At 33.6% G+C, this 27,938-nt stretch overlaps 1 protein-coding gene across 3 annotated transcripts in view; it reads right to left on the minus strand.

Moving 5' to 3' along the window:
- LOC136028945 (uncharacterized) overlaps window positions 1–26,758 on the minus strand; it is a 32,845-nt gene extending 6,087 nt beyond the window's left edge. Inside the window, exons 1-5 of one of the 3 annotated variants that reach the window (XM_065706935.1) lie at window positions 26,633–26,758; window positions 21,813–22,061; window positions 15,319–16,152; window positions 11,776–11,985; window positions 1,265–7,636 (exon numbers count right to left, since the gene is read on the minus strand). In XM_065706935.1, the coding sequence (XP_065563007.1) occupies window positions 7,596–7,636; window positions 11,776–11,985; window positions 15,319–16,152; window positions 21,813–22,014 (1,287 nt within the window). In that variant the 5' untranslated portion in view covers window positions 22,015–22,061; window positions 26,633–26,758 and the 3' untranslated portion in view covers window positions 1,265–7,595. Of the gene's footprint in view, window positions 1–1,264; window positions 7,637–11,736; window positions 11,986–15,318; window positions 16,153–21,812; window positions 22,062–26,632 lie in introns of those variants that run through there. The other 2 variants (XM_065706934.1, XM_065706936.1) reach the window with 2 other exon arrangements.
- Between the last annotated feature and the right edge of the window lie 1,180 nt (window positions 26,759–27,938).

Here is a 27,938-nt window from a genome sequence, read left to right on the forward strand (position 1 = left end):
ACTTTCTAAAAAAAACCTTGGACTTACAATATATCATGTTTCTATCAATACATTTACAGGAAGCTTTCAATTCATTTTAAACTAGATTTTGCCAGAGAAACGGATTTTTCAACTTTGATTCGAAAGAGAAACGAGTGGAATATTCGCTAACAATACCGTGTTTTTTCTTCATCACCTTTCGTAGACAAATAGTGAAATTTGTAGGTTGCTTTAAAGTCATGAGTTTCCTAAATTGAATTTGAATTAAAATGGAATAGTTTCGGGCATCAAGTCATGGCTAATTGTAGAAAAAGCCAAGACAAATAGTCCAATTGAGTGAGAAGCAAACCTGGCATTAATCCCCCCCCCTTTTATTAAGATTGTATAAAAGGGAAGTTAGTTCGTTTGTTAATAGATATGTCTATCTATTATCCGTCCATGCATCATTGCTAGGGCAGTTGAACCAAGGTAGATAGTCATAGAGCTAATATAGTGATAGAACCTATAGTTTTCCAAGTGTTTGGTTAAATTGGATTGGGTAAACGTCGGAAGTATGCGGGCGCCTCTCTTATTGGACCAATACAGGGTTTGTTATCTTATAGCAAGTCACGCCTGCCAAGAGTCTCAGGCAGGTTTAAAATTGACAAAGGACCATTAGATTGCCTGGAATGAGAGGTAAGCAAGGGACGCTTGCCTATGGTCTTAGGCAGGTTGTACCAAGAATTTAGAATTGAAACATGCTAAAAACCAGTATTCCTGAACGCTTTTCATTGGCAAGTTTTTCGAGAAAACATTTGACGATAAGACCTTCTCAACGGAATTTCACTGTCGACAAAAATACTTCATTATACGAAACGTATATACGTAAAATTATATGTAAACGTATATACGAAAATCGTCGACATAACTGAAACGGCAACATTATACATCATCAGTGGACGTTTATTCTTATTAATATTAACCTTAGATACATATCTAAAAGAGTGCTGTAGTATGTTTTTTGTTAACGCGTAAAGAGGAGACTTTTACATATTTTAAACGCAATTTTTTCACTCGAATCAGTGAAATTTCTTTTCAAATGAAGAAATTCGCTTCACTGAAAATTTTGAATAAAATGAACAAAAGCTCCCTGTTTATACATAGGCAAAAATGTATTGTTCTTAGCGTATTCTCCCACATAGAGGCCTTTTTGATGGTGGAGGGAGGGGGGGGGAGTAATATTCGTAGGCCAGAATGAATTCTGACCTTGTCAGAACGAAGCTTCAGTTTCTCAATAGACAACAAAAAACACAAGTATGTTATTATTTATCAATTCTCCTCTTACAAAACTATTTACAAACATTAGAAAATAGATAGATGGCACATTGAATGTTTCTTCTCTAAAGACACGATCGGAATCCACTAGGCAAAATAACCAATCCAGAGTCAAGATATGCAAAAGCAAAAATGAACAAAATAAATTAAGTTAATTTATACACAACCACTAGATACCCATTAAAATCTACAGTTACGCTGAACATTAATGCATATTTTTCGTTGCCTCTTCCTGGTCAACCAGGCCTTATATATTTGAAGGGAAGGTGCTATGGCTCCATATTTTAATCAGAGTGGAGGATTACATAGAAACATTTGAGATTGTTGAGTAAGAAGTCGAAAAGATTTTCCGGATTAAACTTTTAAAATTATCAGACTTTTAGGTATTTATATAGTATTTAGTAAATATTTATAACGAGAGAGACGAGCCTGGCTTCAGCCACCGAAATGGACACACTCCAGCATACAAATACATTATACTGGGCGTCCCAAAAAGGACGCCGGATTTGAATCAACTATAAGCCAAATTCATTTTTTTAAAGATGCAAACAAAACATACTAGTCTTTTCAGGAGATGTTGCTATTACACATGAAACACAACATCGGGCCTATCCCCATTGTTAGCCCCACAGGCACTTATTCTATCTATGAAAAATAACCTGATAAAATTTGCCTGATTTTCGATAAAGGGGGAAACACTAAAAAAGTCACGGAATCTTAGTGAAAATCGCACCGTATTATTCAGCGTATCAGAGAAAGCTCCTGTAGAGGTTTCAAGCTCCCACCTACAAAAATGGGGAATGTTGTATCTTTTGCCAAAAGAAAGAGCTCGTGATCTTCTTCTGGCAAGAGATGCAAAATTCAACACTTTTGCATATGGAAGCTTGAAACCTCTATAGTAGGTTTCACTGATATGCTTAATATTAGGGTTTAAAAATAAATATGAAAAAAAAAATTGTGATTACTTATCATTTTCATTATGACCACAGTATATCAGTCATATTTATTAATAAACATAATTTGATTGTTTAATGAGCATGTCAACGCCGGCCTTCAGCATATTGTGTCAATATCATGAATACCTTCAATGCGAGCTCAATATCTGACTCCTTTTTAAAGCATTACAATATAGGAAAGGTTTTTCCTCTGGCAAGATATACATTCCATGTTTTTGAAGGTGAGAGCTAGAAATCTCTATAGGTTTCTCTGATTGATTACGTTAGGTTTAAAAGTAACTTATGAAACAAATATAAATTTTCTGGTGATTACTTATGAGTTCTATCCATATTATGACTGCATTATATAAGTTATATTGTTTAATGAACACAATCTTATCGTTTAATAAACGTGTCAACGCCGTCCTCCCGCTCACTATGTCCATATCATGAATCCCTTCAATGCACGCTCAATATACGATTTTTTTTTCAACTTTGTAGTATAGGGAAGTTGGACACTGATATTATATAACTTTTGCCTGTGGCCAGAATTAGCAAATCAGATAAATTTTATTATGAATGAGTCTGGTGTTAGCTACATCATATTGTGAATGAACTTACACTAAATTCGGCTTTTAAAGAGTTTTTACTAGGTAACCTAAGGATACCTAATGTAAAGGACAACCTAGGCATTTTACTAATATGCACGCAGGGTGTCGGGAAATTCTCTTCCCTCTAGTCAGAGGCGGTTTTAGGAGGGGGGGGGGGGGGTAACACAGGGGCACCTGCCCCGGGTGCAGAAATCTTTGAGGTGTAGAATTTCAAATAAATAATGGTTATAACCATTTTATATCTTTTGAAATTCTATTTTTATTAAAATAAAGCATAGGGCGTAGTAAATAAATGAAAATATTCAATAAATTATTAATTAATTAATAAATTTAAAAAAATTAATTAATTCATAAAATTTCGTTAATAAATAAAAAAATTTCAACATTAGGTCTGAAAATTTGTGGGCGTGGGAGAGGGGCGCTAATCAAGGATCCCTTGCCATTTTGCCCCGGGCAAAAGAGAAGACAGAACTCCCATTGCCTCTAGTATTGCTCCAAAGGACCGAAATGCTCACGCCCGGAATTGTTCCAAAGGGCCTCTACCCCTCTCAGTAAAAACTGAATATCCTAATACCTTTGCCATGTTTTTACTGTTATTTCTTTTTCTTTTAGTTAATAAAACAGCCTCGTTTTTCATTTCTTCTTTTACCCTTATGCTCTACTATGTGTACAAGATATAATGACTTAATTTTTATTGTAAATTCCCTTATAATGAACGCTAAAGCTAATTATTTTTTTTTTATCGCCCCTGTGAATTAATTAATAACATGCTTAAAAGATCCGGTTCGTGTTTTTACACGAATTGTGATATATGGAAGTTAACTTACGCATTAATCAACTATATACTTGAAAAATCTGAAAATGAACTTTAGTCGTGTTTTTACCCCCCCCCCCCCTCCCCAAACAGAAAAATATATGCAGGATTCACCCTCAACCCTCCAAGGTTCGGATATGAAGAATGTAGGTGTCGATCAATAATAATCGCCATGCAAAACAAACTGGACATCTATCTAATGGTTGCAAGACTAATAACATTTTCATGAATGGACTAAAATATGAAAGGCGACTCTGGACTGGCAAACAAAAACAGTTAAAACATTCACTAAAATTCGAATGCATGAAACATAAAACTTCGAGAAAGTCAAACACTCCATTAACTCCAGTTAAAATACACATAGTTATTTAGGCGGCCCAGTTTCCTTCCTTTTTTTAGCTCTGAGAACGCCCGAGTTAACCTCACTTTTTTACCTGTACAGATTTTTGTTAATTGGTTCGCGTTCAGAGTTCATGCCGAGACTTAAAAGTTCCCGTTTAGATATTTTGTGCACAATATTCGAAATCGACAATAGTAATTAAAAAAGGGTTTGAGCGCTAGCTCAAACCCTTTTTAAGAGTTTATTTTCAAGACATTTTTGTTTTATATTAGACAATTTATTAATTTTTATATTTTAATAGATATTGGAAGTTCTTAGCAGGGTGTAGAGAAAGAGGCTTTGAATAGATTCGGATGGAACAGGAGTGTGTGTATCTGTGTTGTAATCAGGCGGCTTGGTACTGCAGTGAGTTGTTAGCAGTAATAGCACTATAAGTATATTAAGATTTTTAAAGGCAGTTGATATTTTTATAGTGTTACCTTCTGACTTCTTACCTAGAACCGTAAAAATAGGCCTAGACTTAAAAGTTCCCGTTTAGATGTTTTGTGCACAATACTTGGAATCGACAATGGTAATTAACAGAGGGTTTAAGCGCTAGCAATTAAACTAACTAGTAATTAGAGTAATTAACTATTAATTCAGACTAATTAGTATTGTGCACAATATTTGGAATTGAAAATGTTAATTAAAAGAGAGTTTAAGCGCCCGCCGACATCTAAGGGTCAGTCTTATCAGAAGATAAGTGAAATAAGTTATTTAAAGGAATACATCATACCTGTACACCAAGCTCCAAGACCATCATTCCCTCTTTTATTTAATAGATGATTTTTGATAATAGAAATATCTAGTCGTGCTATGAAGAATGACAAAGAGTCTCTTTTTTATGTGTCAGCTTAAAATAAAATTTGCCCCTTTAAAATATGGGCCAAGTTTGTTACAGACTCCCAAACTATGTAAAATATAAACACTTATTTATCTACGATCACTTACATTTGTTAGCTCCAGAAGCACCATTCCCCCCCCCCCACTCTCCCCTTTAGGTTTTACATGAGATAGTTTTAAAATAGTAAAAATGTCTTTAATTATCCCTTTATGATATATATATATATATATATATATATATATATATATATATATATATATATATATATATATATATATATATATATATATATATATATATATATATATATATAAATATATATCAATTCCCCCCTAATTTTTTTTTTTTTTAATTCGTCACTGATATTCAGAATTGTCACTAATCTTTTTTTTCTTTTTTTTCAAATCCATAAAGGAAGGGCAAAAAAGGGACATAAGTGTGTAGCTGAAACTCAAAATTTAAGATACAAACTCCTTTCGACAACAAAAATAAGGAGACAAAAGCCTGAATTCACCCTCAGACGAGTTAAGCAATGCCTGTGAATTAGTTCGTCTTTCTATGCTTTTAATAAGATCCTACACTTTGCCACAAAAATTCAAAAATAAACAATAAAGTTAAAAAAAAAAATGAATAAGTACTAATGAAAAATAAATACTGAAAAATATGACAGAAACTTCTTAGCTTTTTCTAAAGAAAGGTCAATTTATAGTTTTTTATATAAAGCTTGCCTTTGACGATATATATTAACTATGAAAGTTGCTAATAATTAATTATAATTTATTATATAGCTTATATTCTTCCATACTTTACGTAAACCAGTGTACTAGGCCCGCTAAACAGAGTTTAAACACCATAAGCGAACTTATAGACCATATTTAGCATAGAAGGCGACAAGTCACAGATAAGAGTTATACTTTCAAATAAAAGAACTTGAGGTCAAAGCATTTGTATCTTCTCGATCCATTGAAGTGCAGTTATTTATTTATTTAAGAATTAACGACGCTTCTTGACTACTATGGTCCCTGCGTCGGCCCTGCAGTGCATTCCTGCAGCGTGATTCGATCGCTGGGTCCCGTATTACCAAGCTAAGGTCAAATCCACTGCGCCACCACGGCACACGAAGGAATGAACCTGTCACCCATTAAACAGGATGCGCAGCTTTATCCCCTACACCATCGCAAGGTATTGAAGTGCAGTGGCACCAATTCACGAGAATGTGACTGTGAGGGGGGGGGGGAGCAATTTTGTTTCTTCATTTTTGTAAAGATGATACCAAAAGCAATGTTTTAAAACCTAGGCGGCGGGGATTATTAACGCCATAATAACATAACTACTAGTCGTAAAAAAATGGCGCCAATAGACTATAACTAGAAACTAAAAAGAGCACTTGTTAAGATAACAAGCTTTCCTGAATAAATAATTGCTCAACATTCAGTAAGTTCGAACAACTTTAAAATCATGCAAGTAGCCATAGTTCCTAATTTGTGTAATCGTTTTTCTTTTTTTTAACTTGTTTAATAACGATTCCGCCATTTAGGAGCCACCATCAAAGAGGTATTCCTTTAAAAGAGATGAGAAAAGACAAAAAAAAAAAAAAAAAAGAATACCACACACACAACAAAAAACATATAAAGATTGATAGAACTTAAAAGAAAAAAAAGGCACAAACAAATCTATAGACTGATCACAGACATAGGGATTTTCACCCATAAAATTACAAAAAAAAAACGATGATAAACAAAAATAAATATATTGAGATTCTTCCAAGCCTTTTATACAGTAAGTAAACCTGTTCATGACCCATTTCAATGCAAGTGAGGAAGGTCCAAAGGCATGTTGGTGATCTACGTGGGAGGATCTTTCCACAGAGGGAGTTTTCATGTGGGAGAGATATTTCTATGAAGAGGGCGCCAGATTTCCCAGCATCATTTAATAGACGATCAGAAATTAAATAAAAAAAAATTTTTTTTCAGCTTTAATTAAAAAGCAACATTAAAACTTAAAACGAACAAAAACTATTACGTACATGAGGGGAGTCGCCCCTTGGTCAACATCTCGCTTTTTACGCTAAATTTTGTTTAGTACTTTCAAAAGAGCTATTTATTCTAATTAAACGACCTTTGGGATTCAGGGGTTATTGTTTAAGAACAAAATTCACTCGAGCAAAATTCGAACTTTAGCGTAAAGAGCGAGGTATTGACTAGGGGGCGAACCCCTTTTATATGTAACAATTTCTGTTTCTTTTAAGTTTTAATATTGCTCCTTACTCTCAGTTGAAACAAACTTGTTTTTTTTATTTAATTCTAAAGAAGGGCCCAATATCGTCTTGTAAGATTAAAATTATTTAAAAAAAAAAGACAAAATTATTGCTATGCAATTAATGCAATTTTGTACAAAATAACAATTCAGAAAATGTAACGTGGCCTATTTTAAAGAGCAGCTCAACATCGTGATAAAAGGGGTTAGGGAAAAAGAAAATGTAGGGAACCCCTACTCAAGCAAGACAGGTGTGACTAGTGGCATGTCGTCAGGAAATTAGTCACACCGCAGGTGTCATTCCAAAAGGAGTTATGAACAGGTTTAACTTAGCGGGATTAGTAGACAAAAGATCACTGGTACAATATACAGAGAAACTTGGACAGAGAAAAAAAAAAATAACATAACAACGAAATAGAAACAGTGGAGATAGAGCACAACACATATAAGACTCAAGTAGCTTTCAATAGCTGGACTTGGTTAAATTGAGCGGTTTGTCATCACCTGAAATGGAAATTACATATTCAACAACAGCTCACATTTTGATTAACTTCCACTGTACCCACAAGACAGAAAGAATAATTCATAATGTCAGTCATACATAATTAAAGTATATTACAACCTTCTTAAAATTGCATTTTTTTTTTCCAGTCTTGTGTTGTTTTATCTTAATTGACATGGTACAACTTATAACAAGACAGACAGAGAGACGGAACTCGATCCTTCACCTTTATCACAAAAAGATGAAAAAGAAAAAATAAAATTTCCCAGCGTCACAATGGTTTTACTTCGTTCTAAATTAAACAACCATACGCTGTTTCGTCTCATTAATAAATTAAATATGGTATCTCAAAATTTTGTTTCATTACTAGGGAAAAGTTTTAAATCTTCAAATTTTTCGCTGACGCAAGTTTTTTCAACCAAAATAAAAGGACAAAGCAGCAAGAATAAATTTTCCCGAATTCCAGAGCACTTTTTGTTCAAATTATTAATTTTATTATTATTATTCTTCTCCACGCCACCTCAAAACATAAATTTATGCATACGTGCCAAATTGTAATATTTACATTCCCGAAAGTTTCATCTACACAGCACAATATTTTTGTAATTAGCCAAAATTCCCTCGTCTGCTCTTTTACCTAGCTATACTAAGAGGAGGAGTTACTATGAGGAGTCTGCCAATGCTATGAAGAGGGGTTAGAACATTAATTCTGTAGTTACACAATTGAATCTCAGGCGCCCAACTCCATTGTGCGCAAGTGCACCTAAATGACAGCAAATGACAAGACCAGACTTGTCTGGTAACAGAAACCTTTTTGTTAACAAAGGCAAAAACCGAAGCAACTGAAGTGAGAATAATGAGAAAAGCGAGACTGAAAGTGAAGTCTCACAAAGTGAGGCTGAAACCCCAAAAAGAATGTTTTAGAAATTTTAAGTTGCTGGATCTCATAACTACAGTTTCAGGTTCATATTGGCATACTTAAGGTTAGAAGGAATCAATTTTGATTAATGGATTATTTTGAGCTGACCAACCATAGACCATTTTACATTTTTACGTAAAGCAGCTGATGTCATGGAATGGCAATGTGCATTTGGCATAAACAATAGGCTCCAAAATAAAACTTTTATGAGATCACCATGCTTCTTTCTTCTTGGGCAGAATATAACATATATATGAGAAAAAAAATTAAGTATTCATTTAGTTCAAGTCCATAGACAGTTTAAATCATCTGTGGTTTCTTAGTATAATTTTAGCCCGAAGTTTGAATCTAGTAATATACGATCTCGTTTGTGTTTAACACAATTTGGAAAAGAGACTTTAGAGGGAAAAACCTATCAAGGGATATTGCCTTTTATAATTACGCGTATAGTTTCTATTGTCCAATTTGAAGATCACTCTACTGACAAGAATAAATCATAAGCATATACAAAAGAAATATAAGCTGTTCCACAAACGAGGATTGCCAAAGAACTTGAAAATATCTAAATTTTACGTTTTAGTAAGTTAGGAATAAGAGATTGAGCCAAATAAATACGTTAGGGATCTATAAATCATAAATTACCTATATTATGGTTATCCCTTCAAGGACAATTCCACAACCCTCCTAGGGCCAACAGGATCCCTAACAATTGTTAGTAGATCATATCTTTTAATAAAAAAAGAAAGAAATTCCCAAATAATTTTGGATATCTTCAAGTGTTCATGATAATATAACAAATATATAGATAAAAATAAATAAAAAGATAGCCGCAAATCTTTGCAAGCAGCATTAAAAGTTTTTTTTTGTTTAGACACTAAAAAAAAAGATAAAAAAAGGATCTGCCTTAGATCTTGAAAATACTTCTTTTCCTTACTACTCCAGTTAATTGACTAGGAATTTTGTTCAATTGTTCTCTTTCTTCTACTTGCTCAATCCTGAGAAATAGAGCAGTTAAGAATCTAAGGGTAGCACATGGGAAAATTTCGCCCCCTATAGGAAGATGTAGTCAAGAGGGTGTCTGTAATTTATACCACAGTTTTAGTTCTCCAGTCATATTTTGCTTTCTGGTACTACACATTTGTTTTGGGAAAGTATTGTAGTGCCCTACAAGTGGTCTCTTTCAGATATTGTAATTTGTTCTTTCTTTTACCACGTTGGTACCGAAACAGTAAATTAACGGATAAGTTTAACCTTACTGATATACCATCTCAAATAAATGGGTTTTCTGAAGCTTTATGTGTGAGAACTTCGAATTTTATTTCTGATTATGACCCTTCTTTGCGTTTTTCCCTTCCAGAAGCTGTTTAATTACAATGTCTTTTTTTTGCTTATGGAATTTGATGTCATTTTTTGTACTTTTTTTTTGCTTTCTTTTTATTTTTTTGTCCTTGTACTCCTCATTATTGTTTCGCTTTTTGTGGGTAATAAATATCCTACTATAATCCAAATACATAAATGTGTAGTCAGAGTACCTGTTTTTTAGGGGGGGGGGATTTTTCAAGAAGTTAGAGTGCCAAGAACATCAAAATAAAAATATTTTCCGCTCCCTGGACCCATTTTAACTCGTCTATGCAAATTTGAAAACCACAATTTTCCAAGATTTCCTTTTAGTTGCTTAAAAATTATGACCTATTAGGACAGTAGCATATTTTTGTCAGTGTTGCCACGTTGAAAAATAAATAAAGCAAAACTAACTGGTTAAATTTACAAAGCTATTCATCTGTAAAATTTAAAAATTAGCAATCTGTTTATTCCCAAAGACAACTATCACCTGCTAAGAAAAGCTAAACAGTTTTGTCTTTAAGCCTTTGTGATTAAATTAGCCTTTGTGATTCGGGAGTCCTTCTTATACAACTGAACCCTAAATCAAACTTAGGTTATTATAAGGTTATTATTACATTAAAAAAAAGTAAAGTTAATACACGAATTTCGTTTTAATTATTCATGTACGGTGAGCCAAATTCAAAACCTGCATTAATTCAAAAACGTTCAGAAATTAAATTAATTTTTTTTTCAACTGAAAGTAAGGAGCGACATTAAAACATAAAACGAATAGAAATTATTTCGTATATGAAAGGGGCTGTCCCTTCCTTAACGCCCCACTCTTCACGCTTAAGTTTTTTTATTGTTTATAAAGTACTCCTTACTTTCAGTTAGTAACAACTCGTTTTTTTTATTTATTATAGCAAAGAAATGCCTTTATTTTGGGCTTTTCTGTGTCTGTTTGGTACTCGGGTTCGCTACACCTACAAATTCAAAATCAATGCCAAGGATCATAAGCGCTAGCAACAGAAAAGGCTAAGAATCACAAAGGCAGTTTGGCGGCCCATGGGTTTGGTTTTACACTTTTTTTTTTTTGAATTATGTGACCACTACAACCTAAAACTGCATAGCTGCATATAGAGGCATTTTTCCAAAAAAAAATTAATTCCCACTTTATTTTCAATTTTTTACTATATATGGTAATGTAAGATTTCATTTAAACAATTCTTACAATCAGATTTCAATGTCCTTGATACCGTCATTTCCAGATCAGATTTCATTTTCTCTTGCCTTTGTACACCAGCTGGTATTCCCATAGAGACTTTAGTTATTATTTTTTTAATTTGTAATTCAGTAAATGAAAATATAATGTTGGATAAAAATTTTAATTAATTGATATACTACTCCAAACAACTCACTGCAAGACCAAGCCGCCTCGGGCCAACACAGCTACGCACGCTCCTCCTCCACCAAAATCTATCCAAATCCACCATCTTTACACCCTCCCAAGAAGTTTCCATTTCCCTTAAATATTTCCTTACAACATCCTCCCACCCCATTTGGGGACGATCAGGATGGTTGGCAGACAATAGAGATCTTTAGCAAGAAAGTGAGCTTAAAAAATCCTTTTTTATACATATGCTAATAATCGAAAGACTATTAAAGGCTTATGGACTTTTATTAGTATCCGCACAAGAAAAGCATTTTTTTTGTTCAAGGTTGACTGTCTTAATGGAAAGTTGCCCCTGTTATTATATTTTCATTTCATTTCAGTTTCTGTTGACAAAATTTGTTGTCTTCAATCAAAACCAAGGTGGGTCTTTATTTTACCCTGAAATGATCGAATATACACTTGAATACCTTTTATCAGATCATTTCTTGAGTTGGCTCTCCACTCACCTGAATCCTTGTTTAGGCAGGACTCTCTTAGATCATTCACTTCAGGGGTTCCTCTTCGAGTTGACTGAGGTGAGCCTTGCCAGGGGCTATTTACAGGGGCGGGCCGTTGAATTACGTCTGTCTGAGCAGGAAACGCAGGCCAATAAGGGCTAGGCATACCAAATTGCGCGTTAAGAGGTACATTATACGGATACTGGAAACCAACAGGAACTAGAAGCAAGAAAACTGGATTTAGCTACCCAAAAAAATGAATAAGAAAAAAAAAATGAACCTTTCCAGACATGCAAATGATACCCGGGTTTTATTTTCGCATAAACCCTCCTTCTTACAGAAATCCTAAAACAAACACTGGAAATTCTTCTTAATACGATACCTTTTTTCACATGTTTTCTGGTATTGTCTAAAATTTATAAAATACTTTCAAAACATAAACAAAGAATATTTTGTGTTAAAATTGGCCCTACTTTCCTCCTCTCCTCCTGAAGAAAATCTAAGAAATTCATTCAGAAAAGAATATTCTAGATGAGGCGAGATTAGACCCCTTATCACCAGAAAAATTCTCCCCTTTCCCTATAAAACTTTCGCTCTGTATAATTGTGAACAAAACCTAGCCTTTTTGCTTCTTCTTTTAACTTTTTGATATTATTTATTTGCTCGTTTTTCTAATTATATAAGAAATATGGTAAAAAATTCTATATAGGAATTCTCACCATTCTATATAAGAATTATAATAAGAGTCCAGACTTCACGGAAACAATTATGAAAACACAACGACAAAAAAGAATATAATCAAATTAGCAAAAAGAGGAACTGAATGCAGCAGTCCTCTACAAAAATGCTACCTGGAATTTTAAGGTCTTCGAAAAAATCGCTGACTAACTCTGAAAGTACACCAGGCAGAAAAAATTTGACTGCGCCAGTGAACTTGCTGTTTTAAGACTATAAGGTCCATCTTTAGCTTAAAATCGAATTTTTGTACTGGGTTATGGAATTATGAGCTATGGCATATGGGTTATGGAAGAGGATAGCCCAATGCATTGGCGACTTTTCTAGAGCCAACTGTAATTTCGTTTAAATTATGATAACTTTAGGAAATTTCGATCGTGTAATTTTAGTCGAATAGTTAGTAAGTTTCGGAATTTCAACTTATGACAAAATAACTTGAGAAATTTTGAAAATACTTTGGAACAGAGTCGTGTCCCGTTCTTTTATCATGGCAGAGGGAAGGGTCTACTAAGAGAAGCGTCTTTTTGAGCTATTAAAAACCCATAAAACAGCTAGTTTTATGCAGATTGTGTGAATTTAGTGGAGCTGGTAGTGTTAAAACAAAAATTCTTTGTACAGACACAAAACAATATTTTCTTTATTATTTTCCATTTGTTTATAACATATTGAATATGCAAGTTTGAATAATCCCCTTTGGATGTCATATTTTGTACGAAAAGCTTCTCATAAAAAGGTGCAAAATTTAGGACTTAAAAATGCAATTTTTGAGACCACGATCAGAAGCATAACGGTAAAAAAGAACAGAATTATTGCATGAGAAGAGACAACGAATGACAATAAAAGGGTTCATGATGAGAGAGACAATGAATGAAAGAGAAGAGACAACGAATGACATGAAGAGAAGAGACAACGAATGACAATAAAAGGGCTCATGATGACTGAAATGACATGATGAAATGATGACATGATGAAAAACGGATGACATGAAGAGAAGAGACAACAAATGGCAATAAAAGGGCTCATGATGACTGAAATGACATGATGAAATGATGACATGAAGTAAATGACATGATGACATGATGAAAAACGAATGACATGAGGAGAAGAGACAACAAATGACACAAAAGGGGTCATGATGACGTGATGACATGAATGAAATGACATGATGAAAAACGAATGAAATGAAGAGAAGAGACAACAAATGACAAAAAAAGGGCTCATAATGACTATAAAAGCTGCATTCTAACACTTGTTTACTAACTTTCTCCTTTATATATATTAACAGTGGATTCCCCTTCTCCTCTCCATTTTTATGTGAAAGATCTCTCATGAGCCACACAAAGAAAGAACTGGGCATTGATAATGAAGTTTCAAAGGCCATAAGGACAGACAAAACGGCTGCCAATATTGCAAAACTTCAAAAATATAGTGGCATAAAAGAATTAGTGTTTGCTCCATAGCTACTGGGAAGTGGTCACAGAGGTGGCTTAAAACATCCCGACTGCAAATCTGTATTTTATTATAAATGCTCATTTTTTACTAATACTTTTTTTTTTGGAAACGCAACATGGCCAAAAAATTATTTAATTCCTTTCTAATGTTACAGTTCATTATCAAAACAAGAGTCAAGCATGGGTATTTCAATAGAAATTAACTCTAACAAATTTCAAAATTAAAGAGACTGAAATATAAATAAACCAACTTATTTCTCCTAAAATTTTCATAATTGTAAACTTTGTTAATGCTAAAAAGGCTAAAATTGGATCCTTTAAAATACTGAGCTAAAATTGTCAATGCATGGCAAATCCAAAGAGCTTATACATAACATTAATACTATAGGATATTCCTGGATTTACATCTGGAATGTCACCTACCATTCCAAGCTAATAAAAACTAACGAAAAAAAAAAATATTATCATTACAACAGCATTGACATCACAAGCCTCACCCATGAAATTTGGCGGCTAACTTTTTTCTTAGATGAACATTAGAATAGGTTGTCAAGAGTCGACAAAAAAAAGCATGGTAGAAAGTTGACAAATGACACAGAGAACTAAACAACTTCACTACTACTATCAAGTCACTGCGACTTCAACCAAGATCAACAGAGCTGTGCAAGCTCCTCCTCCGCCTGAATCTGTTCATAACTTCAATCTTTACCCCCCCCCCTACTAGGTTCTAATTGCTCCATTCTGATGGTCTCTTCCCCAAACCATTCACAACGACCTGTTTTTCATATTGCCTAAATTGATGTTCAAAAGGCCTCATTTTTTGACAACTTATCATCATTCGTTCGTAAAACGTGGCTTAGCCATCTTAACCTTTCTTTTGTTAAACTCTTAGAATCAAATAAGATAAGCGACATTACCATCAGCTGAATATTTTGTTGACTTTTAGGCCATTTAATGACACACACTGCATTGGTTATACTAGATTACCATACCTACAAAATTATAGCAGTCAAAATTATAATTTAAATAATTACAAATTATAATTTAAATAAATAATTAAATTATAAATTAAATATATTAAAAGAAGATTCAGAAAAAATGAAAGAACTGCTTCCTATAGAATCCCCCCAAAAAATATTTGAGTGATTCAGAAAAATTTTAGCATTAGATTGCCAGCTAATCTTTCAGAACCAGAAGATGAAATTAAAGAAAAAAAAAAAATTATAGCAGGATTAGAGAATTACATTTGACCTATATGGCCATTTTTAATGCCTGAGAAGTAAGTATATTTTTAAAGCCAGCTTTACAACATATGCACGAAAAATCATCTCATGGATGGACCCCAAAAATAACAAATAAAACAAACCTTGCGTGTTTTGAAGTGATATAACACGCATCAATTCCTGTTGATTGGCTAGAAGATACCCATGCAACGTTGGGTCAAAGGAGGCCGAAACAAAAGGCATTTGCAATGAAGAAGGCACAGGACTAGAAACTTGTTTCCTTCGAGCAACTACAGGACTTGGCATTCTTTTGCTATATACACTACTCGGCCCTGCCTGTTGCTCTATGGTTCCAACAGATCGAGCACGAACTGTCTTATCTTCTTGCTTCCTAAGGATACTATCGATGCTATAACTCGTTTTCTTGTCATATTCTTTCATCTTAGCTTGAAAAGCATTGTGCGGTTTAGTCCGTTTTTGCACTAAAACATTGTTACTACGAGGTTTATCTAAAAGCCGTTTTCGAGGTGAAACAATTTCATCTTTGATCTTTTTACATTTTGTTAATTTTTGAAGAAGGCGTTCAATAACTTCACTAAGAGATTCCTTTTTACTTTTATGCCTCTTACGATTCTCTTGGAATGTAATCGGATCAAAGGGTCGTCTTCCATACCTCCCTGCAATTAACTTTTGCACTATACTTTTTGTACGAGATCCTGCAGGCACTTTTAGATAGAAATCCCGAGAGGAATGTTTTATATATCGAGGACTGCATTGTTTATATCGTGTTTCTCGGTGCCATGAAGACGAATGTACAGACGACGTATCATCTGAAGCTAAACTATGTGGTGTAGGAATGTCGTAGTTCCAGGATGCAATGGAGGTTGGAGGGGGCCAATATGTTTTCTTGGATACTGGAATCCATTGCCGCTTCTCACCTTCTTTTCTATCTGAAAATTCCACAACCATTTTTCCTTCTAAAAAAGAAAGAAGATTTTCTAAAAAAGAAAGAAGAAGGAGACCAGTTTTCCTTTTAAAAACGAAAGACGATTTAGAAAGAAGAAAGAGGAACATTTTTTCTTCTAAAAATGAGAGAAAATTTTCAAAAAAAAAGAAAGAAGAAAGGGACCATTTTTCCTTCTAAAAAAAAGAAGAAAGAGACCATTTTTCCTTTCAAAAAAGAAAGAAGATTTTCTAAAAAAGAGGAACATTTTTTCTTTTAAAAATGAGAGAAAATTTTCAAAAAAAGAAAGAAGGAAGGGGACCATTTTTCCTTCTAAAAAAGAATGAAGAGCATCACATACAGTATTTTTAAGCTAGCAAACTACAGAAAACTAAAGGCCTGCTTCAGATGTCGCAACTGTTGCTAATAATTTTCCAATACCTTGCAGAAACAGAATTGTTAATTAACAAAATATATTACAAACAATTCACGAAGATGTACTAAATGGGAAGGCAGTTCAAAAATGCAACTTTCAAATGGAAAAAAGATTTAAACAGCCTTCAAATTTCAGAGCAAGCATGTAAATATCAAGCAAAAGAATAAAACAACAGTTATTTCTTAAACGAATAAAACTTTAAAGTTTTATTACTGTTTTTGAATTTTTCACCCTTACTGTTGCAATGTCTAACAAAAATATAAGCAGCAACTTTTGGGGTATACAGCCTATGTATGGGGCAAATAGCCTATATTGTGGTATAAAGCCGGTGTTTGACTCTTAAAGTATTAAGCATTAAAAGTAAGAGGTGATGGCAGGTTACACTCCTTTATTACATAGTATCATCTGCTCATTCTAAATTTCAATCTCACTTTCTGCTTAAGGTCATTCAAGACTTTTTGTAGCTCATTTAGCTGAAGGTAAAAACACAAGCTTCAAATGGAGAAACAAATAATTAAAATAGTATTTAAACTTCAAAACAAGTATGAAAAGTTCGGCCACAATCATTTCTTAAACAAAGAAATCCTTAAAGTGTTATTACTGTTTTTTAATGTTTCACACTTACGGTTGCAATACCCGTAGATGTGCCATTATCTTCATACAAAGATTTTACAAAAATATGATCAGCAACTAAGGCCTCTATATTTTAGGGAATAAAGCCATGTTTGGGTCTTAAAGTATTAAGCATTAAACGTGAAAATGTAAAGGCAGGTACACTCCTCTACTACAAGACATCTACTACTACATCTGCTCATTCTAAATTTTAATCTCACTTTTTGCTTAAGGTCATCGGTAAAAACTTTTGGAAGCTCTACTGCTCAAATAGTGATCTATGATTCCTTATACCACATTATCTTTAAATTTTTAATTAAAATTAATTGAAAAAATTGGAAACATGTGGAAATCTTCATAAGATATAAAGCCTAGTAAATAAAAAAAATATTAGCACAAATAATAATACAAGTCAAATACTTCGGTTTCATATGCACAAGCCTTCACCAATAGGAAGAAAAGGGAAAAGATAGGAATAAAATGGTAAAAAAACTCACATATACATAGGCAGACAAGGAAAAGCATGAAAATATACAAAAAGAAACTAGAATCTGACAAACTACAGTTTTTGCTTTCAAACCAGACCAGTTGATAAGCAGAAACACATGGTAGGAGGACAGCAAAACACTATCGTGTGTCCGAGTTGTCTTCTCATATGAGATTCTAGCAAAATGAAACAAAAGACTTCTGGGGGCGACGCCAAACTATTCGGAATTTTATTATTTGTGCATTTTTCTTTTCGCGAAGTTGAGTGTCTAAATAAAAGTTTCACCTGTTTTCAATGTTTTTATTTCATTTTAATGAAATCATGACTACATACCATATTAGGCTTCTTTAGCTGCACAATTACCATTACAAGATGACTGTTAAACACTAGGTTTTGTTAAAACAGATGTTCAAAGAATTAGCCTATATTTAAAATTAAATAAAAAAAAACAAGTTTTTTAACTGCAAGTAAGGAGCGACATAAAAACTTACAGAAATTATTCCGTATATGAAAGGGATCGTCCCCTCCTCAACGCCTTGCTCTTTATCCTAAGGTTTGACTCTTTCTCCCAACTCTACTTTTTGAAACAATAAAAAACTGTTTTATTGTAAACCACGAAATGTTTGACAAGTCTTCCCTTCAAACTGAGGCGTCAAAGCAAGTACACAGGAATTTATATTGGACTTGAACCAAAACGACAAAATACAAAAGTAGGCGAGTCATGTACAAAACAAAAGCTCAACACCAATGTATTTACATAGTAAAGAGCAATAAGTCTCCCATATATTGTTTCTATTTTTCCCCCAGCCCCATCACAATGAATGGAGGGCTATGGAAAGAAGGAAAAAGGTTCATTGAAAAGCTCTGATAAGCTTTTAAACACAAAAACCGTCAAAAGGCAACCATTCTTTTGATGCCGATTGTGCCTCTACTGGAGAAAAATTCCATAATGACAATTTCAATCAAAATATTAAAAAAGTTCGGTGAATAAAAACTCGGGAGACAACATGGTTTGTAGAAACCCCAGATTACGCAAACAATTTATTTTAAAAGAGACTTCATGAAAAAGTTTTATTAGAAATAATGGCATGCTATGCCCTGTTGGAATCAGGACCACATACAAATCTAGGTTTACATAGTTGCAGGACCTTAGGGCCAGAGCCCCCTCCATGCCAAATTCATGAGCATTAAAATCCTGCACTTATTTCGACACATGATTGTTCAGGGAGCATATTGGGACCAGTCTTAAAATCATCAGAGGACTGTTTTAAATCAAAGAAGACTAAGTAAACATTTCCATTGGCGTCAATTGGGAGCCCCCCCCCCTCCTATAGATTTTGTAGATCATCTTTTTTTATATGAAGGGGGTGTTTTTATTGGAAAATATCTCGGTTTGGTATTTTCATAGAAAAAAGGATAAAGTTGCCCCCCCCCCCCTACTCACTACATTTTGAACAATACGACCCCCAAAATTTTTGTGAATTAACGGTGCTGCACATTCTACAATCGTCTCCGATATGTGTCTCATTCTAAGGACAGATTGATTCTTTCATGAAAACAGAGGCTTGTTGCAAATGGCCACCCCAATAAAGCTCACAGCATATCCACTTTTATTCAAAAAAGTCAATGCCTAGTAGGTATGCTTTCTTGAATAAAATATTACAAAAAAAGAGAAGAAACCTTTGATTAAATAGGAAGGATCTTCAGAAATGACATGTATGTATTTTCGGTTAAATCAACATATAAATTGATCAGCAGAGCAGTAATATGAGAAAAGTAGTCTTTCTAGAAAACTACCATGTCTGTTATAAGGCAAACACTATCAGATAAATAAAAAAAAAGTTAAATAGCATTGTGCTTAAGAAATGGAAAAATGGTTATTCCTAAATATATAACAGCATTGTTATATATAGTGACAGTGAAGATGTTAAAAGTAGAAAACCCAATGTTAAGGATGTTTTTCCACAACTGAAAAAAGTTTGAAAGAATAGGAAGATAAGTCTGCAAACCAAGATTAGAATATTGGTAGCTACAGTGATGACAATGGTCAAATATGATTCTGGAGCATGGACACTCCAACAAGTGAATAAAGTTGTGCTAGATGTTTTCAGGAGAAATCGTCTATGGGTTGTTTTGGGTATTTGACTCATTGGCCATGTTTCAAACAGTAGGCTACACAAAAGTGCAGTTCAATCCTACTTTCTACAGCTATGATGACAGGAAGGTTGAGATGGCTAGGGCATGTTCTGCAGATGATGGGTGACAGATTGCCAAATATTGGCCGTTTTGGGCAATCATCTAGGGCTAAACCTAAAACAGGTTGTCCACAGTTGGTGTGAGAGGATGTCATAAAGAAAGATTTAAAGGAAATGGGAGCTTCCTGTGAGGGTCTAAAAAGAGACTTTGAATAGAAGGGAATGGAGGAGTTTGCATAGCTGTGTTGGCCTCAGCAAGCTTGGTGCTGTGGTAAGTTGTTAGTAGCATAAAAAACATTTCTGAATGTTGGGTTTTTTCCTTCAGTGTTAGAGTTGCTTTATACTGCTAAATCTAAGGAAGTCCTAAATCAAAACATGGTAAGCAAATCATTTTACAAATCGTGTTTGATAATCACCAAAGTTGGTATTTAAAGGTTTGACGTCATTAGTTAGAATCATGGAGCTAAATTGTGATATACGAGCTCCCTAGAATAAAACATAATATGCTGCCTAATAGCATCAAATTTCTAAATCTATCTGAATTAAAGAATTTCCGAGCTTATTGATTACTGATCTGGGGCCAATATTGCAATATGCACCCATTAAAACATAGTATACTCATAAAAAAAACTTTTCTACAAAAATTAGAGCAATTTTACATTTTAGAGGAGGGATATTAGTGGATTTACTCCCAAGTGATATACTCCAAAATAAAGCCAATTCAAAAGACTTGTAAAACTTAGTCCATTTTGGCAGTTCAGAAACTAGAAGATAAAGACGGACGAGTCAGTTTGAAGCCTGCAAGTGATTTAAAGGCCTATGTGATTTATAGAATCCCAGAAATTAAAGAAGGGTGAGATCAAACCTTTATTATGTGTTAATTAAGTTAAGTTGTTAATTAATTAAGTTTAATTATTTGCAATTAAGTTTTGAATGCCTGAGTACCCTTGATGACCAAGATATTCTTTGTCCTGTGGTGGTGCAGTGGATTTGATCTTACAAATAAACTATGTGATTTAAAGAATCCCAGGATTGAATTAATTTGTTAATTAATTACATTAACTACATACAGTAGGTATATACAGTCTACTTACATATAGTAGGTAGAATACATACTGATTTTGTTTCTATTACAAAAATATATCTTTGAAGAATCTAGCAAGCTGTACAAGCAGGAAGGGACTGGGATAGAGATTTTAAATCACCTTTCTTTAATGCAGACTTAGCTCTGGAGGTGTTTCTTAGTGCAATGAATTATTTACACTTATTAAATATAACAATCACACTTATAAAAAATATGAGATTAATTTTATATTTGTCCTGTGGTGGAATTTCAATTCTTTGTCCTGTGGCGGTGCAGTGGATTTGATCTTACATAGGTAATACTAAGCCCAAAGTTTGAACTCAGCTACACCAACACACTCCAGGGCTGATGCAAGGGCCTAAGTAGTCAAGAAGTGTCATTAATTCAATACACACTAAGATATTCTTTGATAGACATATAAGGAAAGTATATTTAGACCAGCCAATGACAGTGCTGTCAACAAAATGCATAGTAAGGAGTGATCTTGCATAACAAGAAACAAAACATAATATGTTTAAGGGTAATAGAAAGTCCAAAAAAGAGAAGTTCTCTTAATTGGCGTTTTATATACATCTATGTTCCCTAATTGACTCCAATTACCATGATTTAAAGACCTACATGAGGATTTTCAAAGGAAAGGACTGAGTTGAAATTATGGAAAGTGATAATAACTATCAAATGCTCAAAGGGGATGGGATTCTTAGCAAGCCCTAACTTGTAAAAATTTCCCTTCCTATATGCAAGCATAGAAACTGTCAACAACTTGCAATTTGGCTAGAGGTGCAAGACATAATACTCATGTAGCTGGTTAATGGTATCTAAAAGACATTATAACATTTTAACTTACATTCAAAGAGATAAATTATTAAAAATGACTTACCAAGAAAAATCTTGAGCCTACCACCCATGCCTGACTTCTCATCATGACAGCTTTGAGACTTGGCATATTTTACAATTGCTGGGCTTGCTTTTATAGGAATTTCCTTCTGGAAGCCAATTTTAACAGTATGATGATCATCTGAATCACATTTTATTGCATCTGGTTGAATTCCTATGATAACCTCATTGTGGTTTGAGGTCATTTTACAGCATTCCAAAATTAAATAAGCATGCTTCAACAGTGGCCATTCTAAAGAAATAGCAGAACTTAACAGCCATAACAAAATAAATTATAAAATATATAATAAAAGGGAAAATCATTTATGCATAAAAGCAAATATTTGCATAAATGTTCTCCATCTTTAACAGTTTTTAAGGGAGTTCCCAAAGGTTCAATGTTAAGTCCCCTTTTATTTCTTGTTTATATTAATGATGCATTGGATGGTCTTGATTCTTTTATTCACCCTGTTTGCTGATGACAGTAACTTCTTCATTGTAAACTCTGACATTAGTTTGGCAGTCCAGAAAGCTCTGTTATAATGTTTAAAAATACTAAAAAATGTTGTGTGTTTAATTGCATGGTGCATAACAGTAAAAAAAAAGGGTGCGATTATGAGTTTTAAAATGCCATATTATATGTTGGAGCCCAGCAATATGATCCATTTGTTTGATGGCGAGGATCTCCTGGGTTAGTACAGTTAAGTTTCTAGGAGTGTTGTTTGATTCTTTTTTGACATTTAAAACCCATATAGAACACACGCGTTCAGTCCTTTTAAGGCAAACATCAATGCTAAACTGTGCCAAATCAGTTTTATTGCCTGATATTATGCTTAATCTTTAGTTTGCCTTTGTCTTTCCTTACCTTTCTTATTGCTGCTTAGTTTGGGGAAATACTAACAAATCTGCACTTCACTCTCTTCAGAGAGCCCAGAACAACAGAGCATTCAAGACTGCTTTTTGCCTTCCTTGACTATACCCTTCTTGATACCATTATTGCCAAAAATAATATTTGCCTTGTCTTTACAGGTTTCAATGGTCTATCACCTGAAGTTCTCCAGCAGTACTTTCTCAGGTAGTTTTCATCAAGTAGATACCCCTTATTGTTATATAGTCTTTCTCGAAAGTTATCTGCTCCAAAGTGTTCATCAACAGCTGCTAAGAGATCCCCAATTTACTTTTCTATTTCTTTAAGGAATTCAATGTCATCTGGTATGCCTCTTCACCATACACTGGTCAATTTACTGACCCTTTTTCCATTAATGGAATTAATTTAACAGATCATTTGAATTTAATTATGCTATTAATACTATGAATACTATATTAATACTATGAATTTAATTATAATATTAGAGGGGAGGGGTAAAATGGGGACATCAACATACCTCTCCCCTCTCTCTCTCTCTGTTACAACTTAGCCAGTGCTCATCTATGTATGTAATTGTGATTAGGCCTTTTCTTACCCCAAACTTGGTGTGGTCATTGGATCAAGTTTAGCAAGGAAAAATTGAGAAATTTTTAGTCATAATCATTAGAAGCTATCATTTATTTTGACATTAACAACAATAAAGCATATGTAAACTATGGAAAAAATGATTGAATATCTTGATTCTAACAAACAAATTTACTTGCTAGAATACCCTTGCATTTCGTTGCTCTTTTTGTTCACAGTGTCCAATAGAGTCTGTTCCAAACTAAGCTAGACCAAAGTCTATTCTTTACCATCCTTTTTTTTAGTTTCTTTTGTGAGTTTTCAGTATTGTTGCATGCTTCAAAATTTTGAGCCTTGTTGGAGAAGCTCCAGTAAGGTATAAATACTAGTTATCCAACATCAGCCACTGCAAGCAACAAAGAAGATCCCACCCAACCCCAAATGTAGCATTAGGTTTACTTCATGGTTTTTTGTTGTCCATGTTTATACCATACATTGAAGGTGCCTCATTGATACAGGCAAAATATTCACATTATTTTTCTCTTTTCTTGTGTTATTATCAGTTGTCTTAGACCCCTTGCATTGCCAAAAAAAACAAACATTCCTTTCCTTTTTCAAGAATAACATTAAAAGCATACTTCAGCTTATTTTTAAAGTTGGAAATATGGAATGATCATTTACTACCCTCTCCCCAGCCTTATAAAGGTGAACCTTTATATGATGATGAAATGGTTAAGTTTAGGCATGAGTATAAAGAGAGATTAATTAGGGGATTTTAACATCCAGGTTGGTACAAATAGGGGTAGATGGTATTTCACTCAGGTAATTTTGGCAGGGTGAAAGAAAATAGCAATAGAAGTAAACTGCTTAAATTTTTCAGGCCACATAATCTAGTTATAGTATTATTAATTTAATATAGATGTAAAATTTAGGATGGGTAAATTATCTTTCCAGTTGGTTATGATATTAAACACCACCAGATGAGAATTTAAGAGGAGCTTTCTAAGAGCAGTTGGATATTGAACTATAAATCATAGAACTTGAGAAAAAAAGAAATATACAGAAACATTTTTAAGAAAAAAGTTTCCAAAAATAGTAGAAGATTTTTTAAGGAGGGATTTTACGAACACAACTAGAGATATTAGTGAAAATAATTTTTGGGGTATAGATATAACAAGAATAAAAGGAATGTGAGTGTAGTAGGTGTTTAATTTATATTAGATTATTAATTAGGAGCTGTGAAACAGTGGTGATAGAGAAACAACTGGACCTGGAAGATGGAGTCAAATTGCATAATACCAATATGTTGTACTGGCATTTTAGAAACTGAGAGGAAGTAGTGAATCTGGACTTGTCCCAGTTTAAAGATAGGAATGGGGCCTCAAGTAATGATAATAAAGAAGGTATTAAAGAAATATAGGTAGCCACAAATCCAGAAACATATAAATTATGGAGAGGTTTTTACATTTGCACTATTGAAGAATAAGATGAAGGGTGATTAGTGGACCTGATCACACCTGTGATTACCACGTTTGTGAGGTGGCTGACCTGAGGTTTGTGAATTATTGTTCTCAGAATAGAGCATTTGTCTTGATCACCCTTAATACTGTATCCATAACTAGATATCCATTTGAGCAAGCAATTGAACCAAGGTAAAAGGGCAAGGTCTGTATTCTATATATATTGAATAATTATTCAGCCTGTAGGAGCAAACAAAAGCTAGGTCATAAATATAAACTAACAATTCAACCAATCAGAATACAGACCTTGCCCTGCTGCCTGCAGGTCTCATTGACTAATTTGCCTCACTCTATTGGTAATACTCACTCACAAAAATCACTATTTAACCAAATTTGTTTCACCAAGGCTTCCCACAGCCAAAGAATCTTTAAAAACAAATTTAATCTTGAATTGAAAAACTGTATAATCTCTATTATGTTGGAAGGAATTTCTTCAAATCAACACAACATACATGTAATATTTGACTAATCACTCTGATTTGGCAGTTTTTGGAACTGGAGTTAACTGGCTAATTTCAACAGGAAACTGAAAGTGGATAATTAGTATTAATAGATGAGTGAGTTTTTCATTGTTTTTCAACTTTCAAACAGCCTATACAGAAATTAGCAGTGATGATTGGAAATAGTATTTAAAATAAAATCTTATTCATATTGTACAACCCCAACATTTCCCTTGGCTTCAAAACCCTGCCCACTTAATACATTTTTAGTTTGTTGAAGGGGGGTTTAGAAAGCTAAAAAATTAATGTGCTTCTAAAATTAGCATTTGTAAGTACTCAAAACATTTACTAAACAGCACATGTCTAGAGGCTGGTTTTCTTAAAAATAATTGACCTATCTTAATGGGCAGCTTTAAAACCTGTGAACAATGCTATCAGAAGTATATGGCTTGATTAGGATTCTTATCAAAGTTTCAAGTTTTCACAGCCCCAAGCAATGGCATCAAATTATGGAAATTAAGGAAGGAGGAGAGTGTTAAAAGTGTATTTTTAAAAATTAGATGAGGACAAGCTTTTTATAATGCAAATCCTGAAAACAAGTCATTGTTCAGTGAAAACTGAGAATAAGGTATTTTTCAAAATCTAGAGGAGATAATTGTGTAAGTAAAATTCCAGCTTATTGACTTTTGGCTATCTGGGAAAGAGGTTAGGTTAGGGAAATGAAACTTTCAGGGATGTTTCTACAGGCTGAGGTATATCATGGGAAGGTATTTTGAAGCACCCTCTCTACTCCTTCTCCCTCTAGAGGGCCCTGAAATTTGCATGCATGACAGGTCTACACCTATTGGAATTTTGACAAAACAACATTTTACATTAGTTTTCAGTTACCAGTTGCTTTTTCTCTGCCTTTAGTTCTGAAAATTTGTTCTGTTATTTGAGTAGAATTCTGAGCCATATCAATGATTTTCTTTTTTTTTTAATTTAGGAAATGGATTTCCATAACTTTAAGACTTTATAAATTGGGATTGAACAAAGTTGTAAAGCTGAAAACAATTTTGTTGTACTTCATTCAAGCAGAAGATCTATTTTGCAAGGTTTCACTGTTATAACTCACATATTTTTAAGGTTTATCAAAGATCAAGGCCCTCTAGAGGGAAAAGGAGCAGAGGTAGGTACTTCAAAATATCTTTTTGGGATATATTTTAGCCCCTAGACCTATCCCTGGAAGTTTCATTTTACTAACATAAACCCTTTCTGAGATAGCTAAAATTCAATACACAAGAATTTTACCATTGTATCCTCAAATTAACGTCACTTACACCAAAAAAGTAGGTATAGGCTAACAATTTTCTTTGTGGTCTAAGACCTATAGGCTAATGCCTACCTTGAATTTGGCAAAATATATTGGGTACTAATTTTTCTAAAATCATACCATCTAAACCACTGAAGACAGAGAAATCTACAACCTTGTTTGGTTGGTTTGTTTAAGTAAATTTTGAAAGTTAAAAACCATCTGCAAAAAATTTGACAAAATATATCATCTTTTCTTCAAATCTATGCAAGAGCGCTAGCTAAGATTTTATGTAATAGATGTCAAACTTTCACAAAAACCCAATAAAATGCAAACATAGAGCAGGTCAAAACTAAACGGGATCCAAGGTTGCAGTAAAACCTACAACCTAGTAACTAGAACATCACAAAGAGATTCCCAAGGTCTCAATGGAAAGAAAAATTTTGTATTTAAATACTTTTTTAAATTCATTCTACCATCATAAAGTGCCAAAATGACATTTTGGGTGCAATTTCTGGTGTGGAATGACAGGAAATTACGAAAAGGGCCGCAATCCAAAGTTCTTGATCATATCAATATACTTTTTGTATTTTTTCTTCAATAGAGCAAAAAAAGGCCCATCAAATATCAATAGAACTTCAAGTTCTAAATTACTGTCATAAATTACCATATCATTGTAAATAAGAAATTGGGGCCGTATAGTCGAATGCTTAGGACCCTAGTAACCCACGGTACAGTCTCTGTTATGATAATTTTTTATTGAATATATAGTTGCCTTGTTGCACCACATAAGTGAAAAACAAAAAAAAGGAAAAAGAAATGTTAAAGAAGACGGTTCAGTGCTTCCTATACCAAACAGTGGGATTTTCGTAAGTGTTTAATTCACATTAAACTGTTAATTAGGAGGTGTGAAATAATGTTGACATATAAACTGCTGAACCTGGAAGATGTATTCAAATGGCACAGTAATAAAATGCTGTAATGGCATTTTTAGAATTTGAGAGGAAGTAGTGAATCTGGACTTGTCCCAGGTAAAAGATAGGAATGGAGCCTCAAGTAGTGATAACAAAGAAGGTGTTAAAGAAAGATATTTGGCAACAAAATCCAAAAACATACTGATTACGGAGAGATTTTTGCAGTTGCACTGTTGAAGAACAGGGTGAAGAATAAATATTTTTCAGTGGACCCTTGTCCTCTTCAAAATTACACCATTAAAGCAAACAAAATCAAAAGCCATACATAAAATAGTTACAGTCCTCCATCTGCACTCTAGCCAGTCAGATTTCAGGTTAGAGTTTCCGGGAATAAAATAATAAGGGCACTAAAACTTTTAAATTCCGTCATAATGAGCCCTCTCACGACATTCTAAGACCACTGGTTTGATGCGATGACCCTTGAAAAAAAAACAAAAAAAACAAAGAAAACAAACAAATAAACACGCATCTGG

The sequence above is a fragment of the Artemia franciscana genome, chromosome 7 (assembly GCF_032884065.1).
Source record: "Artemia franciscana chromosome 7, ASM3288406v1, whole genome shotgun sequence".
Lineage (NCBI taxonomy): Eukaryota > Metazoa > Arthropoda > Branchiopoda > Anostraca > Artemiidae > Artemia > Artemia franciscana.